This window comes from Athene cunicularia (assembly GCF_003259725.1).
Source record: "Athene cunicularia isolate RWA chromosome 3 unlocalized genomic scaffold, athCun1 chr3_part1, whole genome shotgun sequence".
Classification (NCBI taxonomy): domain Eukaryota; kingdom Metazoa; phylum Chordata; class Aves; order Strigiformes; family Strigidae; genus Athene; species Athene cunicularia.
Genome location: NW_020799097.1, coordinates 124,296,266 through 124,316,084, shown reverse-complemented (window position 1 = coordinate 124,316,084; position 19,819 = coordinate 124,296,266). Strand labels below are relative to the sequence as shown.

Here is a 19,819-nt window from a genome sequence, read left to right as displayed (position 1 = left end):
TGGTTTGTATCCTATTTCCCGGGGGGGGGGGGGCTGGCTTACACCAGCCCGGTGGGGAGGCTGCCCTGTGTTGCTCTTGTTTCCCTTCGCTGCCAAGGAAGCGTTTTTTGAAATAATGCCTGTCTCTGCCTGCAGGAAAGGGGGAAAGAAAAGAGACTGGGAGGAAGAGAACGCCCTCTGCTTCGTCCCCCAAATCCAGCTGAGCAGGGCAACTGGTAAGGCCAGCGCCTCACACCCACCGAGCCCAGTGCACACCCCATGGTGTGCTGTTGACCCAGCGTGTTGGCACAGGACTGGCAGCGTGGATTTGGGCAATTCATGGTATTGGCGCAGTGCCGCTGGTCAAGGGTGGCCTGGAGGAAAATCCAGTTTCCCTCCAGAAAGTATGTTATGTTTGTACTGAGCAGCTCCACAGGTTGCTCAGTTAAAGTAATGAGGTAATGTCAAAGGGTGGGAAACAGGATTTTTGGTTTCGTGGGCCTGTGGCTTGCTCCACGCGCTGGCCCTCTTAAAAGTGCATTTCCTGGTCGAGGTTTGACACAGCATAGCCTATCAGTGTTGGTGTCAAAGCACTACTAGATAAACCTGTTGGAGGAATACCTGCTCTTCCACATGAGGGAGGGAAGGATGCCAGCTGGAATTTGCTTCTCTGCTTTAGGGTTTTAAATAAACAGCCCATCTGGCAGCTTCTTGTAAAGAAAATCTTGGCTTTATTTCTGGAGTGTGCTGACCCCTTTTTAGGAGGTCTCCATTGCTGTTGAAAGACTCAAGGGCATTAATAGATGTGTTGTTTCTGATTCCTAGAAAAAACTTTCCTCTGTGGGAAACCCGAGAAACAGTGGTGTATGTGATGACTGACTGTTGACATAGGCATATGTGCTTTGAAAGGCCACACCATACATCAGCTTGATCAGCTGATGCAAAACATGTAACTGACCTGTTTGTTTAATTCCAGCAAGCTGGGATTGACAAACCGTGAAGGAAGAAGGAGGGGATCCTGAAGCAGTAGCAGACTAATTGCTCCCAGACTTTGTCCAAGAGGACTGCTTCCGCCTCAGTGCTGTTCCCAGGTAATACTGTCTCTTTCACATGCCTGAAGTCCCAGGGCTGAGTTGAGGGTCTTGCTTATCCTCACAAACAAGTCTCAGCATCAGTTTTGGGAATAGGACTGCTATATACTTTGCTTAGGAGGACTAGAGGGAGCTGATCCAAGGGAAAACTTTTATTTTTTTTAAAGGTGATTTATTTTATCTGAACCTGATCATCACATGGCAGCACGTGGTGGTAGCCCTGTTGTGGCAATATAAGGAAGGAGGCTGGCAAAGGCAGCTGGCAGAGATGGCCAGGATCACAGAAGCCCACATTAGTGACAGCCTTAAGTTGCTGTGGTATCACACCAGTAGCTCCTCTTGCTATAATTTCCCACTTGACCTTGAAGGGATAGGATCGGTTGGGTTTTTAGTGTGGGTTCTAGAACTGAAGTAGGCAGTTTTGTTCTCTAAAATATTCGTGTACTTAAAAAGTAGCACAATAATGAAAACAGTATTTGAGCAAAGTTTCTCCTTCTCTGTGTTCCTTATGCACAGATAGTCTCGTCTGTGTTTTGGGATGTGATGACCAATGGAGGAGAAGCTTCCCTTTGTTAGGCGTCAGAGGGTTGTGTACTTTGTTTTGTTTTTAACCTTCAGTTTTGTTTTTCCTGGAAACTTTCTGTGAATCCATCGACCTTGCTTGTCCCTCCAAGGCAAGGCAGCTGGTCTTCTGCCATATCACAGCCAACATCTCCACCCTGTTTGTTATAGCAAGTTAGTTGGCATTTTGCAAAGGTCAGAGGTACATCTTGGCTACAAGTTTACTCAACACAGAAGCACCTAAGGAACGGTGTGGGTTTTTTAAAAATAAATCTACATGGAGGTATTTACTTCATTTTCCAGTAGTAACCCCTTCTAGGGATTTCTTTGGCCCCTGGGGCTGTAACATTCCTTACTGATGATACCCTTGAGATAAGAGTGTGTTGCCTTCTTCGTTTTATAGAAGAGGAAATAAATGTGAGCCTGCAGGGTCCCAAGCTCTTGCCAAGCCACTGTATCTGGTTCCTCTATCCTAAAACTTTACCAAAATAGCAGAATACAGCTGGTGGAGGGGGCAGCGTGGATAGCCACAATCTGCTTTTTAAAATTGCATACAAGTAGACAAAACAGATGAAGGAAGAAATTTGCACAAAATCTTCCTGGAGTCTCTGTAAGAGCTGGGAACTAAATTCACATTTTGTGAGACTTGTTCGGTCCATGTTTTACATTAAGCTTCATCTGTTACTTGAGTGATGGCAGAAAACCACAATGTCGGCTCACGTTTACCCCACTCAATCTCATCATCAGTGCTCAATGGGTGTTTAAGTGAAGCTCCTGCCTGGAAATCCCTCTGCTGTAAGACCTTGCAGTAAGGACTGGGTCAATTCCTGCTCTATTTGTTAGAGGTGTGAGCTGGAGTACAACAGTGCTCTGCTCAGAGCCTTTACTGTTAGTGGAAAGTCTCAGTTGCCTCACAAGGAGTTCTGCAGGGTGACCAAAGGCTAGTGGCTGAGGTATCAGATGGAAACTGAGGGTGTTTGGGGCTCTTCTGCAGATATCTTGCCTTTAGAGCTCCACCTTACCAAGTTATTGCTAATCATGCTTTGGCCCAAGGATTTGTACTTGCTCTCTCTGTCATTCTGTGAGCTCCTGCCCACCAAGTTTTTGCTTTGCACTCCTCTCCTGCCTGAGACACTTGTGTGGCTGTGCTTGAAGCTGCTTGACTGGAACACTTCATTTCATCCTCTCCAAAAGAGTTGCCTTGACAGTGCCTTTGCCACTGTGGTCTTTGACGTGGAGCTGGGTGGCACCAGCCCTGTCTGGTTCTCCACCCAGCTGTGTATTCCTGCCCTCTGTGGTGGTGGACTGGTTGAGGGAGCTCAAGAGAATGGTGTTGGGATATGGGGATGCTTCAACTGCAGCTTTCCAAAGTGCTGTTCACAGGGAGTACAACACAGCTGCCCTAGTGTCTCCACACCAGGAAATCCTTGTCATCTCCCTGAGACTACCAAGTTTTAAGATGGTCTTCCCTTCTGCTAGTAAGCACGATGAACTTCGTGAACAGAGCCAAGAGGGATAGGTTTAGCTTGTGACTTCTAAAAGCATCAGTAGAAAAAGACCCTGTAAGAACATATTTCCTTTTAAATTGCATGTGTACTATACCCTGAAGGGAATATACTCCATAACTTTCTGAATCTGGGGTGTCTCTAAAAAAGCCAGGTTTGCTGTGGACTCCTAGTTATCCTGCTTTGGGCTGAAGGCTGTTTGTGGGTTTTGCTGTTCTTCCTTTGTATCTTTAAATTTGCTCTTATTTTCTTAAAAGAAGTATGAATACACTAGAATGGCTTCTCTCAACTTGTAAAGCAGTTAAAAAATGCCAGATCATTTGTGTTGACTTCTGCTTAGATTTTCATGCTCTAAAACCCCAGCTCAGTCACATTTGTGTCTCTGCAGTGGGACCATGGAAGGAAAAGAGATGTCACCAAGTCATCACTTGGAGGAGAGCAGCTTATTGGATCTGCCTTCTGTTTGTGACCTAGCAGAGCGCTTTCTGCCTCCACACAGCTCTGAAAACAGTGAGGAGTTTTTTCGTTCTGTGGATTCTTTTCCCTTTCCGCCCACAGGTAACAGTTTCTGCCTCTCCACATGCTCTCTCTTTAGCCAGTGCATTGTCTATTTAGGCAGTGTGTCATTTGACTCAGTAGCTGCAGTTTGATACTGGTACATCTGTTTTGTCTTAAAATGCACTTTACCAGAACTACATGCAGTCTGTTCCAGCTTGACAGATACAGTGTGAACTGTAGGTTGGTGAGGTGCAGGAGAGGAGTTCAGAGGATACTATCAGATGCTAGTGTTTTGACAACACTGTTTCTTCATATTTAGTGTATTCTCAGGAGAGTTACTTCAACTAACACACAGAGCAATCCTCCAGACATCAGTAGGAAACATTGTCTGAAATTACCATAGTCAGTAACAAATATTTTTAAACTTTTCCTTACGTTCTTCATGTGCTTATCACGTATCTTCCAGTCATGATCTCAGCCTCTGTAGCTTGTTACTTTAAAATTATAACAATGAATGTTTGCTTGTGCTAATGACATGAGAGTGATGAGAACTGCTTCCGTTCAACTCTTGGGAGACAGCAGTTTCCTCACTTGAAAGAGGACTGATTCCTGCAGAAGTAGCATTTTAGGTCAGCCACTACTCCAGATTCCTAGGAGTAATGGTGTATCTGAGGAGATCAAGGGGTAGCTGGCACATTCTGATTACTATACCTGTCAACCCAGTCAGTGTGCATATATGGCAAGAAGCGGGAAATCAAAATGCGCTGGCGCAGTGACGCTTGCCATATATTCATACTGGCTGGGCTGAAGGATGTAGTAATTATATCTAATATTGTTGTCATCGAAAACCGGGATAAAAACTTATCAACACCAATGTGATGTAGATAAACAGACACTTCTTTATTGACAGCTGGACGTGTAGGGGAGTGCTCTCACCAACAACATGTGCAAGGCACCAGAATCATACACCTTATATAGAACTTACTCATACGTATTCATTAAGTACTATACATAAACATACAACTTCCAAGAAATCATTAACATATTCTCCTATTTCCGATTCTGCGTAGTAAAGGTTAGAAATGTCTAGAAATGGGTCTAGGGTGTAATGTGAGTAAGTGATCCATGAGTCGGTGGTCGCGATCTCCCCCTGCCGGAATTACCTTTTGCTTAAGGACACAGTTTTCTTGGCAAGTACTTGCAAGCTGTTACAGTTACTTCCCTCAGTTCCCATTAATCCTGGACCTTGACAACTACTTGCATTCTTCTAGTCCTATGTATGTATTATAAATCAGTTTACAAATCACCTCATGTTTTGTTATCTAGGTTCTAACCGTTCCTACTAAACAATTATGACCAATCCCTTCGGCCATGGTATGGGGCTGTACAGGGGATTTTAGAGTAGCAGTCAGTTGCTAGATTCAAAATACAATAAATGTAAAATGATTTTTACTAAAATATCTCTTAATTCTATACTTATATTAAAATCAAGCACAATTTAATTTCAGTTGATAATAAAATCAGTAACAATGGGGGGGGGAAATAGAATCTGCTCAGCAAATAATGTATGGAGGTGATTTGTCAAGGTACCTGAGTAGGTGAAACATCACCGATAACATTTCTGGTTGCTTCGGAGTCCTAAGTAGTATAAATGTAGAGTTTGTCTCTTCTTCTTCTGGTGGTTTACTTTGGCCTAGTTCCAAGAAGTTAGCTTGGAGTTCAAGAGGTGAGTTTTTTCAGTGGGAATTTCACTTTTTGCATGTTAAACAGGGAAGCAGCAAGATCTACCAACTAATCTAGTTTTGTTGATGTTGACTGCTTGCCCATGCAGTTGTTTTCATCTCATTGTGGCACATCTAGAACTGTAATAAAATCTGCAAACAGTAGATACCAGTCCTTCCTTTGGTTTTCCTATGCAGATCAGAAAGTCGCATGTCTTACGTTACTCATGATGGAAATCTTCTACTGTAACCTCTACTTTAAACCATCATACGTATCACATTCCATGGTCCATATTGCATTAGAGGAATAGTGTGTCTGGTTTGAGGTTTTGCTTTATTATTTGTGCATAAGTCGTGACCACCACTACAAGGAATGTCCTGAGCAAGCCTTTTCTGCTGCTCTGGGAGAGGAGGATGGGGAAGTTCCTCTAACAGTAAGACAAGCCAGAAAGCATTTCTCTATTCAGATTTCACAAGCCCAAGTCACAGGTATGATGAAATTCTGGGAGCTGTGAGGCAGTTTCTGCAATGTGTGTAAGGTGGCTTAGTTGCTTAAAGACAATTTAGTGTGGCTTGGGGCAAGTGGACATGATTGCTCTGATGAATGGGATGCACAGAATAACTGCATGACCACTTAGCAGTCCTACAACTGGTCTGAGGCATAGTGCCAGTCACGTGTGTGGAAATGAAGATAGGCAGCTCTAAACCCAAATGACAGTGTTGGGCAAATCATTCACAGTGCATGAGTGGAATATGTAGCTGAAGCTCAGTACAAGGTATGAGTACAAGGTATGCTGAGAGGCCAGTTCCTGCCCCCTGAGGTCAGTGAGGATTCCAGGGGTGCTGGGTAGGGCAGATTAGGCCTATGAACCCTCTACTTTACCACTTGTTTTAGAGACCCCTTACAACTCAAACCACTTGGCAAAGCTGTGGGATGCATGCTGTAAAATGGTTCCCTACCCTGTGCTTCTGGCAGTAGCCAAGTATCACATTGGACCTAATTCATGCTCTTAACATCTCAGTTCCTTTCTCCTTATAACAGCATCAGATCTCTTTTGTTGACACTTCAGCTTTCAAAGCCATTGAGTTTGGTCAGTGTGGCAGAAATTCCAGGAGGATGGTTTTAAACACACTCTGTCTGTGTCAGGACAAGCAAGTTCTGGGACAGACACGTCTCTTGGGAAAGGAAGGTCTTGTGCTTGTTTATTTTCTCATGAGATGTGCTGTAGATGTTTATTTTCTCATGCTGCTGTGACACAAGATAAATTAAGAGAGTGGGGGTGGCTATAGCTTGCACGCCACAGTATGACCAGAAGATTGCATCATGGCCTGTGGGCAGGATGAATGATGAGTCTTCTCATCAAACTTGAAAGATTTTTATTAGGGGTGAGGATCTTCCTTAGTGATTCAAAAGCATTTCCAAAAGGCCATTAGGACTCTGGGAATGTGACAGCTTCCTTAGGGAAGAAGCAGACTGACAAGACAGGCTGTGTTTTTTGACATCTGTCACACAAACTGAACAGAGACTGACTAAAATACCATGCCCTGTGAGCCTTGAGAGTCAGAAATGGATGTGGAAGTATTCCTAGTGCCTGAGTCACTAGGCCTTACGAGTCTAGAGAGACCCATCACTTGTAATAGCAGAAGATAGTACCCATTAGCCATGGAAACGGGGCCTTCTGAAAGCAGACATCCCGAAGCAAGAAAACAGAAGTCCTGTGGAAATACTACTACATGTCTAAGTTATGTATAAATAACGTATGTTTATGATTTGTGCAGGAGGAGGGTTCTCCTCTTGTAACAAGCATGCATACTTTTAGCTTATTGTTATAGTGAATTCAAGTGTTTAAGTGGTGATAGACTGAGAAAATTAAATTGGATCAGTGAACCTTTCAGTATGCTTCCTTTTTTTCCCCCCACCCATACTGGAAAATAATTTTTAAAAAGTGGTTTCTAGTGTTTCTGATCTGCATCACTCAGTCACATAGTGCTGCAGCACCACTTTATTCTTCCTCTGGATTAAGAAAAGTTGACAGTAAAAGTTCTTACTTGGCAGCACTCAGGTGTGTGTCTGGGGAAGCCCTAAAGTATTTGGATTAATATTTGAGAGGCAGTTCATTAAGGTTGCTTCCGGTGAAATAAGTCACTGGCAATGTTCCTTGTTCTAGGGCACCAGAGCATACCAGGGACAGTGGAAACATAGTCTTTGCCTGGAAGAATTGAAGTCTAAAAAAAGGGTTAGTTAGAGAATAGACTATAGATGTGCTCTACAGATGGGTGCAGGGAGGGTTCTGGGCTCTGCCCATGCTCCATGGTCTGACAGGGCTGGGTCTGCAGTGCAGCCCTGGAGTGATTCTACCAAGCTTGGAGGCAGTGTGTGGGGGCTTAGCTGGTGGCAGCTTGGGAGACTGCCTGTCTGAAGCATGGGTAGTGCTCAGCCCCTTCTGCCTTCAGTCATGGTTTGTGTAGGCTTCCTTCAAAAGCAGTCTGTTTGGAACAAGTCATGAGAGCTTGGGGGAAACGGAGGAGAGGAGAAACATTTCACTGGAAGCTCCCTGGCTCCAGGCAGATCAGTGAGTCTGGATCGTGGCACTGCTGCTGTAGTTGCTGCTTGAATCAAGAGGACACCTGATCACAAGATTATCTTAGTCTAAAAATAAAAGCCATCACGATTTTTGGACTGTTCCAGTTGCATTCTGTTTTTTTAGTCAACCAAGCATGTATGTAAAACAAAGCAGGGATTTCTAACCTGTAACACAGCTGTGCTACACAGACCCAGTGAATTTACATGCTTAGTTTTGCTACGGGTAGCTATGTCTTTATTAGCAACTGAGGAGTCATGCTAATATTAGTGCATGTGTTCTGACTTGTCCTTAAATGCTCTCTCCCGTTTCCCATGTTCACTTGCCTGTCAAGAGTTGCTTAATCTCTTTAGCAGAAGTGGTTTGTGTTTCCTGAAGAAGTCTGGCATGGTTTGTGCTTTTTCTGTGTGGGAGTTGTACACAAGTGCTGACGTAGAAGCTGAAAATGAAGGGAGCAGGCTGTACTTGCCATGTCAGCAGCAACCTTTCCAGGCTATCACTTGATGGGTGCTTGGAGATTCAGTTCAGCCCAGAATTCAGTGTATTAATTCATTATTTGGTATAGAAATTGCAGCTTGTCTGTATGAGCCACTGCTGCTACCATAAATTGCAGAATTTCCAAAATGCCATTTTGTCTGGCCATGCTGAAGACAACCTGAAGGCTAAAGACCTTTACCTATAGTCTCATTTAAGAGGTGTGTGCAACTTTGTAAACTGAAAAAAAGCAGGATACTTTAAAGCACTTTTAGACCGAGCCAAAGCTGAGCTAAAAAGGACTTGTACTTGCACTCTGGGCTGCCATGTTTAGGTACAAAAGCTTCTGATAGTTTCTCTTTACCAGAAAGATACAGGTCACCTTAAGAATATTTTACTTTTTGGCTTGATGTGAAGGTTAAGGGGATGGTGCTCTACAAGGGTGCTTTGTGCTGTTCTGAACATGAGTCTCCTTTGCAGAAGTTAACATGCTAGGTCCCACTGCAAACCCACTTCAGTTTGAACTGTGATCTCAAACACCGTCAAAGTTAGTTGTTTTTTTTAAGGCAGACGACCTGTTTGTAACTGCCTTGGCCTTGATGAAGATCATGATCCCTATTTTGGGAACTAATGGATTTTAACTGGGTTTAGTTTGTTTCCTGCTGCCCTCTAGTGAGCAGTGTTACCCATTTCTGATGCCACCAGCTTTGCATGCTTGGAACTTAAGAGGACTGCTGATTTTTATTTTGTTTTTTTCAGATGGTGGTGGGGATGTATGTCATGGTACTGAGCTCAGTCCTGTGTCAGTTTACTGCTGTTGAGAAATGATGCTAAAAAGTCCCCAAGACTGATGTGGGAATACTTCTGAGGAGTGTTGGCTGCTCACTGTTTACTGCACAGATCTTGCCATAAGGTGGCTAATGTTGCTTGTTGGTGAAGTATTTGTTTTTGTCTAGGAATAGCTTTCCTACTTCTTTCTGTTACAATTACAGCCCTGCTGGGATCTGATTTTTGTTATGGAAATGAAGAGTCTTTAAAGCTTGGTCATATCATGTTTCTCTTGGGTGCAACTCTCATTTTTTTCAGTCTTTTCAAAAGTTCTGGTTTTAGCAGCTTGCTCTTTTATCCCTAATACTGGTATAAACACCCAGTTATTTGTCAAGGCAGGTGATTTGTTCAGCTTATCAAAAGCAAAAAAGTACCTGTTTTCAAGTGAAAGTGTTTTGGGTTTTTATTCATGATTTTTAACCAAGTACACTCTCAAATATGAACAATATGCTAGATTTGTCTTAATAATCTAGTCTTCTTAAGAGGAAACAAAAAAGGAGCAATTTTTCAAATCTTAATAATTTTGTAGAGATGTTGTAATCCAGTGGGGCAGATGCTCCATGGACTTGAATTTATGGAGCTCCACTGAAGTCATGGGTGGGCCCTTGGGTTAGGTGACTATATGGCTCTGGTAAGTTTGGCAGTCTTAATGTTCCAAGCATCTCTTGTGGCCCACTTTTGTCAAATATTGAATTAAGCTGCAAAGTGGAATTCATGATATCTTACATAAAAGGAATACAGGAAAACCACACAACACAAAGAATAAAGCACTCAGCACCACTGAGTTGCTGAAAGTCTTACATCTTTTGTAAATTAATTTTTCAGGAATGTGTTACATAAAGCATCCAGCCAAAAATAAATTGTGGAAGAGAAAAAGGCAGTACTTTATTCATCACAATTTGAGAAAGAAAACTAATCCTATTTTAAGGGGAATTAAAGCACTATACTTAGTAAGGAAAAAACTGAGACATGTGACTTGCCTTTTAGAGTTTAATGCTTCAGAGTAGCTCTATGTTCTGTGAAAATGAACAGTTTGTACTAAACCATTAATAATTAGAAATCAAGTCCAAAGGAAATGCTTCAGTAACAAAGACAAGTAGTTGCGCTTACACACTGAAGTTGTCTGATTGGTTTCTGCACTGCTGTGCTAAAGGAGAGCTTGGGAATTTGTGTCGAAGGTGCTGGGGAACGACTGTGTGCTGTAGTATGCGGTTTTGTAATTGACTTGTTTGGAGTTGTATCTTCTGCTCAGAGTGACTTTCCTTCTACTACCTGTTTCATATTTTTTTCCCAGAAAAAGAGGATTTGGTAGGCTCACTCCCATTTAGGCACACAGTTTTGGTTGTGTCACTGAAAACTGGGATAAAAACTTATCAACACCAATGTGATGTAGATAAGCAGACACTTCTTTATTGACGGCCAGACGTGTAGGGGAGTGCTCTCACCAACAACATGTGCCAGGCACCAGAATCATACACCTTATATAGAACTTACTCATACGTATTCATTAAGTACCATACATAAACATACAACTTCCAAGAAATCATTAACATATTCTCCTCCTATTTCCGATTCTGCGTAGTAAAGGATAGAAATGTCTAGAAATGGGTCTGGGGTGTAATGTGTGTAGGTGGTCCATGAGTCGGTGGTCACAATCTCCCCCTGCCGGAATTACCTTTTGCTTAAGGACGCAGTTTTCTTGGCAGGTACCTGCAAGCTGTTACAGTTACTTCCCTCAGTTCCCATTAATCCTGGACCTTGACAACTACTTGCATTCTTCTAGTCCTATGTATGTATTATAAATCAGTTTACAAATCACCTCATGTTTTGTTACCTAGGCTCTAACCATTCCTACTAAACAATTATGACCAATCCCTTCAGCCTTGGTACAGGGCTGTACAGGGAATTTTAGAGTAGCAGTCAGTTGCTAGATTCAAAATACAATAAATGTAAAATAAATGTTTTTTACTAAAATATCTCTTAATTCTATACTTATATTAAAATCAAGCACAATTTAATTTCAGTTGATAATAAAATCAGTAACAGTTGTATCCACCAATTCAATTACGAAGCCTTTCAACGTGGAAAGGAGCATAATAATTTTGCATGTTATCCCCGAATCCTTCCAAAGTGCTGGCACAATACAGAACTTGTAATTGTATATTTGAGGGTGACTTTGAGGGACCATCACTGTCGTTTTCTTTCATTCATTGTTTTCAGTTGAGTGTATGGGCTAATTAAACCCCTGCCAGTCTCTTTATGTAGAGGCAGAAACAGAATAGGTTGATTTTGGGATTCTCCCATCAAACTTTAAGCAGTGAAGTGGTTTCTAAATTGTTCTAGATGTTCTAAGTTTCTAAATGTTTCGAAGTGGTTCTACATGTTGGTGGGAGCTTTGTTTCCTCCTTAAAGCCAGTCCCAAGTGTAGCAGGAACCCCCTTAGTTGCAGGACGTGGCTGTGAGACAAGACATACACTGATATGGTTAACAGTCAAGCTCCGATGTTTATTAGAAAAACAAGTCTTTATATATTCTTGTGACAGCAGATCTGTGTGTTGCTCTGGCACATGCTCATTTCAAAAACTTGTTCCTCTCAGCACTTTCAACAAGCGCTACTAAGCGTGCACAACTGGTAGATAAATTTCTGCTTTGTTATTCTACAGATTCCTTTCTTATCTGTTTCTTCCCTAATGAGCAAAAATACTTTCACTTTTAGCCGTCGTTAATCTAGACGCGGTTAGTCTTCTAACGCAAGTGCGTCATTAATTTAGACATTGTTAGTCTTCTAATTTGAATGCTGATGACACTTTTACATTGTCAGTGACGCAGACGGTTCGCAACCAGGCATACGCACCCACAACCAAGCAGTTGCCTATCAAATCTGTAACTGGATGCTGTAGCCTTTTAGTGAGAACTACTGCATGACTACTGTAGAGGTAGTGCTTCATCTGCACAGTAGCTTTAGGAGTGGGCCTAACCTGTAACAAATTGACATTGCTTAATAAGTCACCTTTTATTAGTAAGTGCAACAGACTAAATATCTGTGGAAGGTGTTGGGGGTACTGGTTTGGGGGTTCTTTTTGGTGATATATATATTGTCCTGGTTCAACTAGGATAGTGTCAAGTTTTCCCCAGCAAAGAGAGAGGGGGAAGGGATCTCCAGCCGGGTTATTCATACCATGCTGATGTCAGGTCCAGGGGTGGAGCCCTTTTACTTTCGCTTTTGGTTTTGGGGGTTGCGACACATGCGGCGGGCTTGCTCCTTGACCATTTTGTGGTATTTCTCGGTATATCTTTTGTCTTGTTCACTGTTATTGCTGTTTATTGTTGTTATCATTGCTACTGCTGCTATTCAGATTGTTTTATCACACTGTTGTATTAAATTTCTTCTTATTTAAGCCCGGGGTCTGTGTTTAACTTCCAGCCCGACCGGCTGCGGGTGGGGGAAGGGCAACAGCAAAGTGCTCTCTGGTCCCAGCAGGTCTTAAACCTGCACAGTATATATATATGCATGTGCTTATGGTGCTGGATTTAGAGCTTCTCTAGCTCTAATAAACATGACAGAGATGAGGTTTTTGTTTCTAGTACTGGATGGTAACTTTCACAGAGCTCCCTGCTGATGCCAGCTAATACTGGTTGGGGTCTGTAGAGCACAGCCTTGCAAAGAGCTGAGTGACTGTGCTTCCCCTGACTGTCCAGGGAGTTGGCTGCTGAGCTCCCTGCAGGACTGAAAACTTTCTGTGCATTGCATTCATACATTTCTTCAAGCTAGCAAAACATATCTGCTTTCTAGTATTTAATGCTAAGTTCTCATAGGGAGGGTGGGAAACCTTGAGGCTGAAGGTGCATACAGCTTAAGATTTGCCAGTTTCTTACCCAGGACATAGTTCAGGTGAATGTAATAGCAAAGAACTGATTAGATCTGTGATCTGAGCCAGACTTCCCAGTGGTAGTCATCTTCTTTTCCTGAAATCACCATTCTTCAAAGATAATGTCATGTATTTAAAGGGTAATTATATACATAGGATTTCTCTACCAGTTAATGAGTTGAGGCAAGCAAATACACCACACATTGCAGACTGAATGTATTTATTCAAAGCCAAATTCTGCTCTTATCCCACATTCTTACAGTCCTTTTCCTGTCAAATCAGTCGCACTGACTGCCGCTGGTCTGCTCTGTCATCTGGGGTATGGCTCTTCACTGCTGTGGCTTCTTCTTTCTGTACCTGTGGCCTCAGTGCATCTCACTTGCAAGCTTGATGAGCTCCATGGGGCAGCAACCAACACTATGCTCCACAGCTACCTGCTATACAGAGGACAGTGAAGTCTCTACCTGCCTTCTGGGATAATAAAGGCCAGCAGCACCTTGTACATGTCTGACCCAGCTACAAAGAACCTGTTGTTTTAAACTTTTGGAGGAAGTTTATTTAGAGCGTGTTTGGTCAGAGAAGGTGAAACAAGGTTCAGATTGAAGAACAGTAAATACTCCCAATGAAACCGTTAAGCCATGAATCAGAGAACACATTCATCCTGTTCACCACTGAGAACAAGATGTGTTTCTGAGGTAGCTCATAACTTGTTAGGTTATTTTCCATTTTAAATGTAAAGTCCGTATGTTGTGAAGATGTTGCAGAGTTGCTGTGGTGCATTATATGATCTAGAGCCTAGATACTGAGTTGCCAAATGTGCTTACATATAGCGAGGCTTACTAACTGAATGTATGCTGCTGCATACCTTACATTGCTAAAAGACTTTTAGCAAGGTTTTGTTCTCCTGTGTGCAAACATGTGTCAGATTATTTTATTTTTTAAGACACCATTCACTTTGTGGAGGTTTCTCTTAAATGCTTCAGATTCCTTATTTGCAAATAAGGAAGCCACCTTGCCAGAAGACATGAGGTGTCAGAGTCTGATTGACAGGGCCTCACAGAAATGAACTTTGGATTTAAGTGGTTTTGTCACTTGTAACTGACACACAGTACAACAGGAAGCATCTCCAAAGAAGAAAATGCAGGATAGGGTAGTATGAGAATGCCCAGAGTGGGTCAGAGTGAAGATTGCTTGAGTAGTAACTTGTCTTCAGCACTAGATAACAGTGATATTTAAGAGCAGTACAAAAAGAAGTGATCCAATTTCTGCAAGTCTTTAGCTTCCAGGACTTCTTGTTTAGGAGCCACAGATGGCATATCACTGTGTCACTAGCTCTTGATGAATAATCCTGCCAGGAATTTGTCTAACTGCTTTTGGACCTCTCTCTCTCTCAAAGTGGGAGTGGGACTATGGAGAACCACTGACTTTGTTTTGCATCTTTTGCTTCCTTTGATGCCATTAATCTCCTGGGTTCCTTCAGGATCAGAACCAGTGTATCATCACCACTGTTTCTTTCTCCAAGCCATTCGTGGTCTTACAGACAATTTACACATTCTCTGTGTTCTGTTTTTCCAGGCTAAAGAAACCTGGTGTATTTTATTTTTATCTCAAAGAAAAGCCATTCCAAGCTTTGGTTGGTTTTAGACTATGCTTCTGTGTGTCCCTTCTAGGTTGTAAATGATTTTTTTAGAGCTGTGGGAACAAGAACCATGCACAGTGCAATGTCTGTGACAAGGCTCAGAACAGTGACTCAGAGCAGTCTGTCCTTGCTTTTAGTTCTTTGTGCATTGTTGTGCTAGATTTTTATCTCTTTTTTTCTTCCCAGTTTTGTACCTGTATTGGAGGAATGGAAGTTGTTCCTTTCTGGGCACTGAACTATGTCTGGGCTAGTACAGTGGTCTCAAAAAGGTGTTCTCTTGAAAGGTCTCTTACTACCTAGTAATATTAAGTCTAGCATCCCTGCAGGTAGGTCAGAGTTGTCTTTTGCTCTTTTACTGGTCTTTTTGTTCACTGCAGTCTATTCACATTCTTTGTTCTCTTCTTTCCTTCCCTTATAATATTCCTTGGTTTCATACTTTCCCTGCCTTTTCTCCTATTCTGTGCTAATTTGTGGTGTTTTTTTCCCTTGCATGTCTCCACTGTCCACATCCAGCCACCTACCTGCTGCGGATTCTGGGTAATGTGGTCCTTTTTATCCCAAAAAGTACACAGACCTTTCAGTAGATGGTCCTCAAAACAGCATAAAATTATTTATTCTGTCAGCCTGTAATTAAAGACTAGAAGTCCTAAATTCTATCCTCCTGCCTTGTGCTGTGTGCTGAGTCTTCTAAATGATCCCTAAATCAACCGTTACTGCTGGACTTTTTATTTCATGAAACTTCATGGGTTTTATTGGCTTTACTTCCAAAACCTTGCTGGCACAGTTTGCAGGAAAATATTTGTTCTGCATCAGCCTTTGATGTTTGGTGTGCTTGTAGTCCTTGTATTTTCCAAGGTGGTTTTCCGGTCCTTTCTGGTTTTAAGGGTAAGGGTTTGGCTTAGACTTGAAATGGCAAAACTAAAATGTGAAGACAGTGTTTTAGTGATTTTAAAAAGGTCGGACAGGCCTATGAGTCAGGTTCAGAAAATAAATGTGATTCTACTTCAGTAGCCAGTGCAGGGATTTACTGAATGTCGAGCGAGAGGGGAATCTGTATCCATATAAAATGTCATGTTAACAAACCATTATTGGCGTTTGTTTCAAAAAGGAGGCTGCACAAAAGCTCATACCTGCTTTCAGAAAGATGCTGTATAGCTAATTTCATTATTACAACAAATGCATTTGTAGCTTTTCTTAAAGCTCCATCTACTGGACTGACTATGAATGTTTTACACTGGTGGCAGCAGACTGGTGGTTAACTATAGAGTATCATAAAGCTCTAAAAAGTGCATAGGTGGCATATGGAAACAATATATATCTATTTTAGACCTCAATCTTTTACCAGTCGTCTGGTATGAGAGGGGCCTAGTTCATTTGCTGGCAGTAGCCACCATGCTATCAGCACGTGTCAGTGCTGGACAGCAGGACCTGCGATAGAGCTGTGTCTCCTGCTGGTGGAACTGGGGTCTTTTAATCTTGCCTTGCCTTGTGACTGTAGTGTAAGAGTCCCTGTGGGCCATTTCTTTCTTATCTTTATCTAAACTGTTATTCGAACCTGGGCTTTTATTTCTCTCAACATAACTACCAGTGTTTGTCCACTGCTGTGACCTAATCTAATTCAGACTTCAGTAATGTCGTTATGGCAATTGTTCCTAAGGTGCCTGCGAGGCAATTTTGTGCATACTTATGCCAATGCTGCTTTATTTTACCAGACTAGTTAATGAGTGCTAGATGTTTAAATAAAAAGGAATTAAATGCTGTAAATAGAGGAGAAGACATTGTTGAGTTCTTATGAATAATTTCCCATCCTCTGAAGTGCAGGTGTAGACTCCTTTGAAATGGAAAATTGTAGACTGGGAACAGGAACCATTCAAGTATGTGTTTTACAGAGAAATGATAGAGAAGTTCAGACCCTACAAAGCCTGAGACTTTCAGCCATCATTTGTAACCACCACAATACCATCAAATATTACAGGGACAAATAAGAATTTCTAAGATAGTACAAGAAGACCTCAAGAATTCTTACTGACCAAGGTACAGACTGATGTCAGGTCTGCATGGGGTGTCTTTGGGTAGCCAGATGCTACTGGCTCTGCAAAGCTGCAAAATACAGTACAGACATGGCTGAAAAGCTGATCCTTGCTTTGGGTTCCTCCTTAACGGGTGCTTCCCTGACCTTCCCCATTCCACAAATAGGTTTTTATTGCATATGTAGTGCAAAGTTTCCTCTGTGCTCAAAGCTTTTTTTTGTAGCCCTACTTAGCTTTTTCAAAAACATTATCTCTGTTCCTCACCCCTTGGAGTCATCAGTAGAGGTGGATCTGTCCAGGAGCAACCTAAATGCCGGTTGTTGGCAGTCATCTGGTGCTGCTGGAGGGAAGAGAGTGCTTACTGAAGTTATAGTCCCTGTAAAACAAAGGTCCACTCGGAATGGCTGCCTTCACTGCACTGGGCTCCCATCTGAAATGAATTTGTCTATAAATCATCTTTAGTTGGGCTCCAAAATCTTCAGGGAAAGACTGTGTTAACAGGTCTGTGTTACATCTGGTATGTCTCTAGGTAGCTATCATGGAAGCCATGTCTTAGAACAGTATTTCAGTGAGTAAATGTCATTCCTTGTCTAGTCCTTCAAGAGCATAACTCCAAAATGTATTGATGCCCATGATACCAGTTTCACACACTGGTTTTGGTGCTCTTCCATGCTTCTGTGTATAGCTGCAAGGGATTTACTGAATGCTCCAGAGCAGTGGAGTCTGGCCTACCACAACATGAGTTTGTCACAGGCAGGGAGGTGGTGGTTAGAGATTCTTATTTCCCATGGCAGTTATTTTAGTGCAAAGGTGTAGTGTAAATTCTTCAAGTTCTATTAGATTTTTATAAAAGCGATAAATGCTTTGTTTCGCCTCATTGGCTCCATCTTGCCCAGAGACTGTTTTTACCACCTGCTTCTCATTCAGGTGCTGGCTTTGAGAAAGCAGCAGGAGCCATTTCCTTCACATGATTAGAATCAAAAGCACAGGCTGATCTTGCAGAGATCTGCATCTGCTTCATTGCCTGACTCTGTTCCCTTCAGCAGTATTGTGGCTCTGTGAAAGGGTGCTGAAGTGCCAATAGAAAGGATAGGGGTTGAATGAAAGTGCATGATTCAGGGAAGGGAAAGAGGAAATTAAAGTGTCAGTGAGGTTGAGGGAGAGGCCAGGAAGACTGTGCAAAATGGGTTTTGTTGTTTAATCTCTAGCTAATAGACTTTGATTAATTTTGTCATTATTTCACAGCTGAAGAGCTCTAGGAACAATCATTAATTAGGGTATGAGAAGATGGATACCAATGGCAGTGATGGAGAGAATATTTTACGTGTATGTGGGAGATAGGAAGGATTCTCCCTTTACCCATCACCTTGGGTTACCATTTTAACTGCAGTCCATCTCCTCTTTTTCAAACAAGTTATGTTTTTATATGCTGAACTCCTAGATAACCTTCCATAGCTGTACTTCTTACAGCTGAGAAGTGACTGTTAATTAATGTGTTCAAGTTGTTTAGATCCAGGTATCTAAAACGTATTTCACCAGGCAAAGTGCAGAGGGCTGGGAGAATATCCTTAGTTTTCCTGATATAGCAGTGAATTTGGGTGCAGCAGAAGGACTCTTGTGCTGTATTGGGAGCTGCCCCCTCCCCACAGCAGAGGGAATGTCTGGTTCCCTTCATCTCTTTTTTCTGCTGTGAAATCCAGCAAGTCCCTCTTGCAGTGCTGTGTTCCTGTAAAAGTTGTGTTGGGCTTTTTTGCAGTGGTATATGTCTAAACAAGGATAATATGTATGTCTGAGTAGTGGGTGCTCTATGTTTGAAACATTGAGAGGCAAAGAAAGAAGTTCGCTTTCTCTACTACTGTGGAGAAAAAGGTTTGGTTTCCTTCTTTTAAAAAAAAAAAAAAACAGCAAATCTCTAGGATATATTTTTAGCTTTAAAGTCATGCAAGAAGTTTGCATTAAAAGATTCACAGACGTGAGTTACATGGGGGGGAAAGACCACAGAGGAGAATGAGAACACAAAGGTGTTGGACTGTAGCTCCTGCAGACCTTGCTGTAGTGTGTTCAGGTTAGTCTTGTCCCATTTTTAGTTCTTCTTTTAAGGAAGAGAAGCATCTTTTGTGGGAGACAATTTCAGTGAAACTCCATTTTTCCTCAGCAGCTGGACAGGAGAAGCTACAAAGTAGTCATGAGGCCTATAAGCCAGGGTATGTGTTTTTATAATGAAGTGATACAATAATACAGTAATAGCAGCTGTGATACATGCTGGTGTATTGAATGTTTCTAGTCACTTTGGAATGCAAGAACTGCTGCACAGCTGAAACATCTCCACAAAATACTTTATTTTTTCTTGAAGAAAAATGAAAATGCATGCCATGAATCCTTAAGTAATTGTAATAATTGGGGAAAGCTGTAAAGGAGTGTGACTGTTTCTATTACCTGCACACTTGTTCATGGCATCTTTTCATCAATGTTAGATTCTTTTGTGTGGGGCTCCCAAGGTGTTTGCACCTTTCTTTTATAATAAAGCTGCTCTTTGCAGCTTGGTATTAACAGTCTTGTTGTAGTGCACATACTGTAAAAATGACCCAAGGCATATACATCTGTGTTGAGCAGCCAGCAAGTGGCAAAATATGAAATGCTTGTGATAACCTTGTTATGTAAAACCAGCATTACCCTTCCCTGCTGTCTGCAGAGCCTGTCTTAGTGTCTCAGCTTGTCAGCTGCATCACTTAAGTGTGGGTGGTAAAGATCTGTGAAAAGGCTTAAAAATCCCTATTTAAATAATGCAGGATGTCTGGCTAGGACAGAACAATGAAAAAGGGCAAATTGGCTTGGAAAGCCATGCTGAGGCTACCCTGTGCCAGCCTGCCAGGATATTTCTTTGATAGCATGGTGCTGTGTGGGTCACCCAGGCTGGCTTGGGTGTTTGGGGAAGCAGTATAGCTGCATTGGCTTGAAATGTGGCTGTACTCAAGGCAGAGAACCCAGGTAATGATGCTACAGAGCTTCTAGTAAACCCTGAGCTTCACACATTTAATCCCC

General features: G+C 42.1%; 1 protein-coding gene across 2 annotated transcripts in view; it reads left to right on the top strand.

Annotated features, from left to right (window-relative positions):
- The first annotated feature begins 31 nt into the window (after positions 1 to 31).
- The window catches only part of SHLD1 (shieldin complex subunit 1), a 49,330-nt gene continuing 29,542 nt past the window's right edge, over positions 32 to 19,819 (top strand). Inside the window, exons 1-3 of one of the 2 annotated variants that reach the window (XM_026846388.1) lie at positions 32 to 215; positions 956 to 1,070; positions 3,525 to 3,694. In XM_026846388.1, the coding sequence (XP_026702189.1) occupies positions 3,532 to 3,694 (163 nt within the window). In that variant the 5' untranslated portion in view covers positions 32 to 215; positions 956 to 1,070; positions 3,525 to 3,531. Of the gene's footprint in view, positions 384 to 955; positions 1,071 to 3,524; positions 3,695 to 19,819 lie in introns of both variants that reach the window. The other variant, XM_026846387.1, reaches the window with a different exon arrangement.